The sequence below is a fragment of the Mandrillus leucophaeus genome, unplaced genomic scaffold (assembly GCF_000951045.1).
Source record: "Mandrillus leucophaeus isolate KB7577 unplaced genomic scaffold, Mleu.le_1.0 Scaffold1827, whole genome shotgun sequence".
Taxonomy (NCBI): Eukaryota; Metazoa; Chordata; class Mammalia; order Primates; family Cercopithecidae; genus Mandrillus; species Mandrillus leucophaeus.
Genome location: NW_012101840.1, coordinates 101,740 through 113,830, shown reverse-complemented (window position 1 = coordinate 113,830; position 12,091 = coordinate 101,740). Strand labels below are relative to the sequence as shown.

At 37.3% G+C, this 12,091-nt stretch overlaps 1 protein-coding gene across 1 annotated transcript in view; it reads right to left on the bottom strand.

The window, feature by feature from the left end:
• Nucleotides 1–12,091, bottom strand: part of LOC105537987 (anosmin-1) — a 116,925-nt gene that overhangs the window by 16,628 nt on the left and 88,206 nt on the right. The window contains exon 8 of the mRNA XM_011977701.1: nucleotides 8,971–9,117. Within this exon, the coding sequence (XP_011833091.1) occupies nucleotides 8,971–9,117 (147 nt within the window). The remainder of the gene's footprint in view (nucleotides 1–8,970; nucleotides 9,118–12,091) is intronic.

Here is a 12,091-nt window from a genome sequence, read left to right as displayed (position 1 = left end):
AAAAAAAAAAAAAACCAAAGAAAGAAAAGAAAATTAGCTGGGCATGGTGGTGCATGTCTGTAGTCCCAGCTTCTTGGGAGGCTGAGGCAGGAGGATTGTTGAGGCCAGGAGTTTGAGGATGCAGTGAGCCATGATCATGCCACTGCACTCCGGCCTGGGTGACAGAGCAAGACTCTGTCTCTACGACAAAAAAAGGAAAGAAGAAAGAAAGAAAAGAAAAAGAAAGAAAGAAGGAAAGGAAAGGAAAGGAAAGGAAAAAGGAGAAAGAAAGAAAAGAGAAGAAGGAGAGAGGGAGGGAGGGAGAGAGGAAGGAAAGGAAGGAAGGAAGGAAAAAAGGAAGGAAGGAAGGAAGGAATGAAGGAAGGAAGGAACGAAGGAAGGAAGGAAAGAAGGAAGGTCAGACAGCCTAAAACAATTGTTTATTCTATTATTACACAGTAAAAATGAACTAATACCAATGGAGTAATAAAATTACTAACAAAATTAGCTAAGTGAAATTGTTTTAAAATAGTTTGTTCTATAAATGCAATGTTGAAAATATTTATTTTCTCCCAGAGCATTCACTATTACAACCCAACTACTATGTGTATTAAGTAAAGAAAGCTAATATTTGACGTTTAATTCATTTATCTATGAAACTACATGCTACATCCTAATAACTGAAACTGTCACTGAAAAATGTTGAGGGAAATGAATAGATTTGGGCTTTTAGGTCCCTAACTCCAAGTCCAAAAGCAGTATTTTGCCCACCATCACTTTTAGCAATGTGACGTAAGAACCCATTTCTGTTTATAATGGAGTTTTGATTAATGAACAAGATTCTTTTCTTCCCTTATTTGCCAAAAGCATTAAGTCCTTTTAGGTTTTCAACTCAGTGTGTCCACAATTGGAAATAAATTATAATTCAAAAATATTCAGCTACTTGTCAAGGAGTTTGAAACCACTTTAGATGGGTCTATTGAGTTTCATACAGAGCAGACAATTTCTCATTTTACAAAGTCAAAAAATCCAGAAAATCCAGCCAAAGTGTCCTTTGCCATGACAGAAACGGTGCTGATATTCACATTCCATACAGAGCTCCCATGCTAGTAATACTGAGTCCATTTCAAAGGTCTCCTTTCCTACATGTGTGATAATTACGAATAAGAACATGTTTTATGAATGTCTGGGGAAACTTTGGGATTCTGTAGATCATGTGGTGAGTACATAAAAGGTTTCTGGAAGGAGGGAAAATGTGGAATAAGCTTGAAACATACTTTCCTCTTCGTTGTTCTTTGGACTTTCCAAAGCTTTCTGCCACTCCCTTCTATCATGTGTTCAACATCATGAGCTCTGCTACAATTTATATGTACATTTGGCTTTCAAATTTAAAATAGCAAGGGACATTGGAATGGATAAAATTTAAGAAAAAGGACTTTTTGGAAAAATACGAAACTCTAATTAGAGCATGAGCTGTTCTCAGCTCCTGATAGTGAGTGGGTGTGTGATCCAATGGAAATCAACTAACATTTGCAGATCCCCTGACAGTATAGGCAGTGGATTGACCATAGCTCCAGTCAAATCCACAATACTATCACACAGCTACCTCCTGAGCTACAAGTATGTATTTCTGACTGCCTATAACATTTTCTGGCTATCATGCAGTTATCTCAAATTCAACACACCAAAACGAAATTCTCCATAGCATGGAGACATATCCCAGGAAACATCATAATTCTACTGCTCACAATCTTTGTTAATTGAAGTACTGTTAGTCATTCAAGCTAGAAGGTAAACACTCCATTTAGATCCATTACTCTTTTTCCCTTCAGCCAGGTCTTAATATCCAAGTGGCCATACATCCTGGCTCTCCTACAGTCTATGTCTGTTGGTGGGGAATAATGTTTACAAATGCCTCCTTTTATTCTCAAATAAATCCCACTTCAGACAATAAATTATGTGGACACTTGTGTAATACTCTTACGTAACTCGCCAACCTTCCTCCTACTACTGCTGTCGTTAATTCACGATCTGATTATTTCTCATCTTGGCTACTGAAATTAAACGACATGCTCTCTCTGAACTTTCCCAATCCATTCTCCTTACGCGCTTGCTTTTGCTAACATCTCCAAGTCCTACTCAGACCTTCCCCTGCTACTTCACATTCCTTTCCTCCACACAGAACAAAATCCAAACTTCCTGGCATAACATATAAGCTTCTCCATCACTCGACATTGATCTGTCTCTCCAGCCTCACACAGTCACTTCCTCAGCCTCACCAATACTTGACATTCCTGATCTTTCTCCCAGCTGCACCTCTTCATTTCCTGGGTCAGAAGTGTTCATCTTCCCTGGCCAAAAAAAGTAATCCGGCCTTTAAAATGTACCTTAAACTTTACCTCCTCTGTGAAAATTCCTCTGCACACAACATCAAAATCTCTCTGCTCTCAACTACTTCAGCTGTTTATCCAGACTGCTGTGAAGAATAATGTCTTATTATGTGGCAACTGCCTGTCTGCCTAAGCCTCAGAACTGCAGGTTCCTTAAAGGTAGGAAATATCCGTTATCCATTATTGTATTCCCATCACATGGCACAGAGCCTGGTATAAAGTCGGTAGTTTGTGTCCATTTGCAAAAGCAGACAAAAAGTAAATAGAAATGCATTCATTGATATATCTAAGTTAATTCAAAGGTTTTTTTTGTTTTGTTTTGTTTTGTTTTTATGGAGTCTCGCTCTGTCACTCAGGCTGGAGTCAGTGGCGCAATCTTGGCTCACTGCAACCTCGGCCTCCCAGGTTCAAGAGATTCTCCTGCCTTGGCCTCCCAAGTAGCTGGGACTATAGGCACGCACCCCCATGCCTGGCTAATATTTGTATTTTTAGTAGAGACGGGGTTTCACCATATTAGCCAGACTGGTCTCGAGCTCCTAACCTTGTGACCCACCCGCCTCGGCCTCCCACAGTGCTGGGATTACGGGCGTGAGCCACCGTGCCTGGTCAATTCAAAGTTTTAAAACTTCACATTTCCAAATGAAAGTTGAACATACCATTTTTGGATGTATTAAAATACTCATCTAAAGACTCTTATTACTGTTTGCAATGTTTACTATATATCTAAAGGATCAACTTAAAAGAACTATCAGACCTTTCTTCCCTTTCTTTTTTTTCTATATTTCCTTTGTCACTTTAATTGAAAATGAAAAGATTCTGCCACCAGCTGTCAGACACAGGATTTGTGTAGGAAAATGAAACTCTATTTGTTTTTACACCTTATTATTTTGGTAAAGGGCTTGGTGTACTCAGTAGAGTCATAAGTATTCTGTCTAGATATTTTTATACAATGTTCCTTTTAGATTCCAAACTCTTTGGGAGGATCTTCCTAAACAAGGTAAAAGCAAAATGCCAAATTCCATATTTTTGCCCTTCTTTTAAAGGGAATCCATACCAAGTGTTTTCAAGAACTTCCTGTTACTTCAAAGAAATTTTTAGCGTGAATACGTAGAGAGGGCATGAGTTGAAACGGCAAGAAACAGATGCGTGGTCTACAAAAAAATCCACAGAACAAATCCTGACATGTCACTAAAGATGTAGAATGAATCTCTGCCTCTTGAGTAAGCATTAACACTGTAACCACAACAGTTCTGACTGAAGGCTACAGTGTCAACTGTTGACGGCCACTGCACAGAACATTCTCTTTTAGAAATATATTTGACATCAGTTGTATCTTTGGAATCAAGGTTTTGGCCAGCCACAAAGAATGTTCTCTGGCCAGCATGGATGTGTACTTATTAGATGATGGCTTCACATTGGTCTGCAGTAGGAAGCATTCCTGGAGGTTGACAGAGCTCAGACGCTGGAAATGGGTATGAAGAAAACAGTTTGAACACTAACTGACTGCGAGGCATTTCGATTCGTGAAACAAGTCATTACTGACAAATAGAGGCTAGTGTATCTCCGTCACAGGAGCTCCTCACTCCCAGCTTCTCCTTTGTGGCCCAGGGTCCAAGTCACTAAACATCAATCAAGTCAGCATCACTTTTGGAACCCAAATCAAGGTCACTCCTTGCCTTTGGATCTTGTCTCTTTATCGTCAAGTCCACAATTTCATGCATCATAAATTGGATAACACTATGGACTCTAATATTGATTAATAAATATTGATACAATTCTCTGCTTATGGTTTCTTTAAAGATTTCAGTATTTGAGAAAACCACTGATATTCTTCACATTTACTTCTAACTTTGAGTTATTTAAAGTAATGCGTGTGTATATATGCGTGTATGTGTGTATATGTGTACGTATCTATGCCAACAACCATGTTTCCTATTTGTCATGCACTGAAATCATTATTGTATGGCAATACTGGTCATACTACTGCTTGCTGATACAGTGCAGTGAAGGTGAATCCCTTTTCTTCTGCCAAATTTAAAAAGATGCTTAAGTTTTATAGCACTTGTATTGCAAACTGGACAACTAAATCATGTTTTAAAGCACTGCTCTTTGTTGTTCACAAAGGAGAAAACATTGAGAGTCAGTCCTAAAGCAACACCAAGCCTTACAAGGCTGGGCTCAGAGGCTCTTTACCTCTGTTCTGACATCCTGTCTTCTCTCTGCACTACAAGCAGTGCCGTAAGAATCCTCACACTGAAACACCTAAGGTGTCTCCTTTGTGTCAGCCACCGGTCCAACCAATCTGGATGTGTAATCTCATTTATTCCTCACAACAGACCTAGGAGGTGATCTATAATGCTTCCTCTAGTTTATCATGTTTTAATAGAATAAAGAAGAAAAATGTATGATCATGTCACTAGATGAAGTACGAATATTAGATAAAAATCAGTATCAATTAACCACAAAAACTTTGCAAGTAAGAAGAGTAGAGGATTGTATTAATCTGACCAGGGATGTCTTCAAAAACCCTAAAGATCACTTAAACATCATGCCTAATATTATCACTTTCAGTCACCATTGTACTGAAACTCTCAGCCAGTTTTAAGGCAAGGGAAAACTAAAACGTCAAAGATATGGAAAGGAAAATATAAAATTCTCATTATTTACAAACTAGATGATGGTTTTTGTAGAAAAAATGCAAACAAATCATCAGAGAAAATGTTATAATTAACAAAGTACTAAAACAATATTGCTGGATTCACAGTCAATAATATATGAATATAAAACATTTATAATATACCAAAAATAAAAATCAGAAAGTAAAATTGAGGAAAAAGTATTCCATCTATAATAGGATAAAAATAAAAACAAATATCTTGGAAAAAGCATATTAAAAAGTGTCATACTCTCTATCCAATATATTATAAAACATTGTTGAGAGAAAAATTTTAAAACTGAATACAGTGACATATTATGTTTGTGGATTGGAAGACTCAGTATTTTTAAGATGCCAATTCTTCAAAATCATTGATGTGTGGATGAATTCAATCTCTATAAATATCTCAGGAGGTTTTTGTGGAAATTGAAAAATTAACTCAAATATGTATATAAACATTCAAAAGGTCAAGAATAGTTGAGACAATTTGAAAAAGAAGTAAAAACTAGAGGACTATCATTAGAAATATTTATAAATCTATGGTAGTTAAGACAGTAAGGTATTGTCAAAACATTGGAAAAATATGCCAAAGACTCTATAGAAAGTCCAAAAATTAACTTGCATGTATATGCATTATTTAGGGCAAATAAGGCACTGTAGAGCTTTGGGGAAAATCGTCATTTGAAAAATACATAATGACGTATCAGAGAAGGAGATCAGAAGAAAAAAAAAAAAAAAGAACACTGACCCTCTACAACAAAAATCAATTCTGGGTAAAAGAGCTTAAGAATAAAAGGTGATATGGTTTGGCTACGCCCCTACCCAAATCTCATCTTGAATTGTAGCTCCCATAATCCCCACGTGTCATGTGAGGAACCTGGTGGGAGGTAACTGAATCATGGGGACGAGGTTTTCCCATGTTGTTCCCGTGATAGTGAGTAAGTCTCATGAGATCTGACGGTTTTATAAAGTGCAGTTCTCCTGCACATGCTCTTTTGCCTACTGCTCATGTAAGGTATACCTTTGCTCCTCCTTCACCTTCCGCCATGATTGTGAGGTCTCCCCAGCCATGTGGAACTGTGTGTCCATTAAATCTCTTTTTCCTTACAAACTACCCAGTCTCAGGTATTTCTTCATAGCAGTATGAAAATGAACTAATACAAAAGGTGAAACAGTAGACAAGAAGACAAGAAAGGAGTATATCTTTGTGACCTTTGTATGAAAAAGGATTTCCTAACCAGGACACAGAGAATACTAAACCTAAAGGAAACAAAATGAATTGCTTATCTCTAAAATTAAGAACCACTAGGGGCTGGGACCGGTGGCTCACACCTGCAATCCCAGCACTTTGGGAGGCTGAGACAGGGAGATCACCTGAGGTCAGGAGTTCAAGACCAGCCTGGTCAACATGGTGAAACCCCATCTCTACTGAAAATACAAAAAATTAGCCAGGCATGGTGGCAGCCACCTTTAATCTCAGCTACTCTGGAGGCTAAGACAGGAGAATTGCTGGAACCCGGGAGGCGGACCAGCCTGGGCAACAAGAGTCAAATTCCATTAAAAAAAAAAAAAAAAACCCACTAAGAAGAAAGTTAAAAATGCAAGAGTGGATCAGAGTGGAAGAAAATACTTACATGAAAACAAATGACGGCTGGACGTGGTGGCTCACGCCTATAATCCTAGCACTTTGGGAGGCCAAGGCAGGCAGATCACTTGAGGTCAGGAGTTCAAGACCAGCCTGGCCAACATGGTGGAACCCTGTCGCTACTAAAAATATAAAAATTAGCTGGGCATGGTGGCACACGCCTATAATCCCAGCTACTCAGGAGGCTGAGGCGGGAGAATCGCTTGAACCTGGGAGGCAGAGGTTGCAGTGAGCTGAGATCACACCACTGCACCCCAGACTGGGCAACACAGCAAGACTATGTCTCAACAAACAAACAAACAAACAAATAAACAAACACCAAATGACTTTTATATACAATATAAAAAGCATTCTTGCAGGACAGAGTAGCTAAAGAGTTGAAAGAGTCCTTCAAAAAAGAGAAATCCAATTGTCAGTAAACTTACAAAAAGGTGCTCAACTTCTTGGACATCAGAAAAGTGCGAATTCAAATAGCAATGAGGTATTACTACGAACATACCAGAAAGGGTAAACTTACAAAGATGGTAAATACCACATGGCAGAGAGAATGTGGAGCAGCTGGAACCATCACCATGCCCTACTGGTGAGAATGTAAACTGGTACAACCATTTTGGAAAACTATTAATGTTTTCTAAAACTTGACATACTCTACGGCCTAAGAATCCCACCTCTATGGAAGAGTATGCGTCAAACAACATGTGCTAATAGGGCATTCACACACGTACTATTCTTAATAGCTCCACATCTGAATAAGTAAATCTCCATCCACAGCTGAAAGGATACACAGATTGACGTATACTAAGGACATCCAGGCAGCAATATTAATGAATTGTTTCATGCAACATAATGCATTGGTTTTTCATAAAATGCTCATGGCAAGAAGCCAAATACAAATAGAAATTGAGTGACTCCATTCTGATAAATTTCAAATACAGGCAAAATAAATATTGAGTTTCAAAAGTCAGGATGGTGGTGGTTACTCTTGTATGCTTGAGATATTTACTTTTTCAATAGTAGATGTCTACATTTTCATTTTATTACATTATGCTTAAAATTTTAATATTAATAAAATATGTTATATTTTTAAAATACGAATAAGTTGATAATTTTAATTAATACAATAGATTAATCAATTTTCTTACTTAATATTTATTATAAAATTAATTGTAATATAGACATATAATATAATCTTAATGCAATAAATGTTGAATAAACTTTAATTTTAATTAACATTATAGAAATAAAATATATTAATGTTAATAATAATATTATTTTACTTGCAGAATGGATTTCAGCAGCTTGAAAGAAAATCCTGGAATAGGAACCACTCCAACACCAATATCGCTTATGGCACATGGCCCATCAATACCTTGAGTAAAAGTGAATTTCAGAAGAATGAAGAGAATTTTGAAAACCTAACTCTTGAAACAATCTATTCTGCTTATGTTTTTAAGAGGCATAAGAGTGATAAAGATAAAAGACTCTATGTTGAATAAATTCTAAAAGTACCACCTTGATAATAGAAAAACAAATATTCAAAGACAAAAAAAAAATAAACAAAAAGAATTTATGCTAAAGATAAATGTTCAAACGAAATGAATCTATCCTAAGGACAAATGTATTTGGGCCTTAATTAGAAAATAGAAATTCTAAAGGAACTGAAATGTTTCATTGTACTGGAATAATGACATGTATTATGATATTAAGATATACCCATACAGAGTAGCATTTATAGAATGTTATGAAAAATGCATTACAATATAGCAGCTCAAATAATGTTACACAGAAATATGTGTGTATGTTTTATAAACACACTCACACACACACACCCTAACTGAGTGAAAGACAGATGCATAGAAAATTTCTGAAAGGAAACCCACCAAAATGCTGTTTCAGGAAATGATACTGAGAAAATAGGTGACTTTCCCCTCCTACTTTCTAAATTATTTGTATTATGGATCTTTTTTTAAAAAAATAAATAATTTATAACAAAAATTACAGCTCAAAATAATGAGTATTTTGAGTGTTTTGGATATAACATCAGCCAATCAGCCCTCTGGGAAAGAAATGAAGACAAGCTAATATTCCTGAAATGAAAATATTTAAGTAATTGACTGTTGTAGATTTCCAGATGTGAGATAACTATCAACTCATTCAGACTTATACTATTTAAGTGTTTTGTTCAACAACCATTTGCCTTAGTATCGATACAGTGGCTTGACATTTACTTCTTCAAAACTACCTCTACATTACTGTGCTGTTTAAAGCAAGTAGGAAATAAGTAAGTAATGTTTATGTACCTTCTGTTTTCTTCCAGTAGACTTTAACTTGCAGTTGGCCATCCTGATAGAAGGGAGCTCCAACTTCCAGCGGGCGAGTGGGTCGTCGTCTTTGAAAAGGGAGTTGTGTTTGAATTCCACCTTTTCTAGTTTTCGCAAGCTGTTCTTCTATAACAAAGTACAACATTCTAAGTTACTTGTTAAAAATAATTATAGATTCCTGGGCAAGGTGGCCAAATAGGAACAGCTCCAGTATGCAGCTTCCAGTGACACCAACACAGAAGGTGGGTGATTTCTCCATTTCCAACTGAGGTATGCGGCTCATCTCATTGGGACTGGTTAGACAGTGGGTTCAGCCCATGGAGGGCGAGCAGAAGCAGGGTGGGGCATTGCCTCACACAGGAAGCATAAGCCCTGGGAACTTCCTTCACTAACCAAGGGAAGCCATGAGTGAATGACAGCTATCTGGCTCAGATACTACGCTTTTCCCACTGTTTTCACAACTCGCAGACCAGGAGATTCCCTCAGGTGCCTACACCACCAGGGCCCTGGGTTTCAAGTGCAAAACTGGGAGGCCATTTGGATAGGCACAGAGCTACCTGCAGGAATTTTTTTTTTTTTTTTTTTTTTTAGATGGAGTCTCGCTCTGTCGCCCAACAAAGATCAAAAGAGACAAAGAAGGGGAATATATAATGGTAAAGGATTCAACGCAACAAGAAGAGCTAACCTAAATATATATGCACCCAATATAGGAGCACCCAGATTCATTAAGCAAGTTCTTAGAGACCTATAGAGATACTTAGACTCCCACACAATAATAGTGGGAGGTTTTAACACCCCATTGTCAATATTAGACAGAACAACAAGACAGAAAATTAACAAGAACATTCAGGACTTGAACTCAGCTCTGGACCAAGCGCACCTATAGGTATCTACTGAACTCTCCACCACAAATCAACAGAATATACATTCTTCTCAGCACCATATAGCACTTATTCTAAAATTGACCACATAATTGGAAGTAAAATATTCCTCAGCAAATGCAAAAGAATGGAAATAATAACACAGTCTCTCAGACCACAGTGCATTCAAATTGGAACTCAGGATTAAGAAAGCCACTCAAAACCATACAACTACATGGAAACTGAACAATATGCTCCTGAATGACTACCGGGTAAATAATGAAATTAAGGCAGAAATAAGTAAGTTCTTTGAAACCAAGGAGAACAAAGACACAATGTACCAGAATCACTGGGACACAACTAAAGCAGTGTTTAGAGGGAAATTTATAGCACTAAATACCCACAAGAGAAAGCGGGGAAGATCTAAAATCGACACCCTAACATCACAATTAAAAGAACTGGAGAAGCAAGAGCAAACAAATTCAAAAGCCAGGAGAAGACAAGAAATAACTGAAATCAGAGCAGAACTGAAGGAGATAGAGACACAAAAAAACCCTTCAAAAAATCAGTGAATGCAGGAGCTCGTTTTTTGAAAACATTAACAAAATAGGTAGACCACTAGCCAGAATAAAAAAGAAGAAAAGAGAGAAAAATCAAATAGACACAATAATAAATGATAAAGGGGATATCACCACTGATCTCACAGAAGTACAAACTACCATCAGAGAATACTATAAACACCTCTATGCAAATAAACTAGAAAATCTAGAAGAAATGGATAAATTCCTGGGCACATACACCCTCCCAAGACTAAACCAGGAAGAAATTGAATCTCTGAATAATAGCCTACCAACCAAAAAAAGCCTAGGACCAGATGGATTCACAGTCGAATTTTACCACAGATGCAAACAGGAGCTGGTATTATTCCTTCTAAAACTATTCCAAACAATAGAAAAAGAGGGACTCCTCCCTAACCCATTTTATGAGGCCAGCATCATGCTGATACCAAAACCTGGCACAGATACAATAAAAAAAGAAAATTTCAGTCCAATATCCCTGATGAACATTGATGTGAAAATCCTCAATCAAATACTGGCAAACCAAATTCAGCAGCACATCAGAAAGTTTATCCATCACGATCAAGTTGGCTTCATTCCTGGGATGCAAGGCTGGTTCAACATACTCAATCCATCACATAAAGAGAACCAATGACAAAATACACATGATTACCTCAATAGATGCAGAAAAGGCCTTCAATAAAATTCAGCACCCCTTCATGCCTAAAAACTCTCAATAAACTAGGTATTGATGGAACATATCTCAAAATAATAAGAGCTATTTATGACAAACCCACAGACAATATCATACTGAATGGGCACAAGCTGGAAGCATTCCCTTTGAAAACTGGCACAAGACAAGGATGCCTTCTCTCACCACTCCTATTCAACATAATATTGGAAGTTCTGGCCAGGGCAATCAGGCAAGAGAAAGAAATAAAGGTATTCAAATAGGAAGAGAGGAAGTCAAATTGTCTCTATTTGCAGATGACATGATTGTATATTTAGGAAACCCAATCGTCTCAGCCCAAAATCTCCTGAAGCTGATAAGCAACTTCAGCAACGTCTCAGGATACAAAATCAATGTGCAAAAATCACAAGCGTTCCTATACACCAATAACAGACAAACAGAGAGCCAAATCATGAGTGAACTCCCATTCACAGTTGCTACAAAGACAATAAAATATCTAGGAATCCTACTTACAAGGGATGTGAAGGACCTCTTCAAGGAGAACTACAAACCACTACTCAAGGAAATAAGAGAGGATACAAACAAATGGAAAAACATTCCATGAGCATGAATAGGAAGAATCAATATTGTGAAAATGGACATACTGCGCAAAGTAATTTATAGATTCAATGCTATTCCCATCTAGCCACCACTGACTTTCTTCACAGAATTAGAAACAACTACTTTAAATTTCATGTGGAACCAAAAAAGAATCCGTATAGCCAAGACAATCCTAAGCGAAAAGAACAAAGCTGGAGGCATCATGCTACCTGATTTCAAACTACACTACAAGGCTACAGTAACCAACACAGCATGGTACTGGTACCAAAACAGATACATAGACCAATGGAACAGAACAGAGGCTTCAGAAATAACATCACACATCCACAACCATCTGATCTTTGACAAACCTGACAAAAGCAATAGGGAAAGGATTCCCTATTTAATAAATG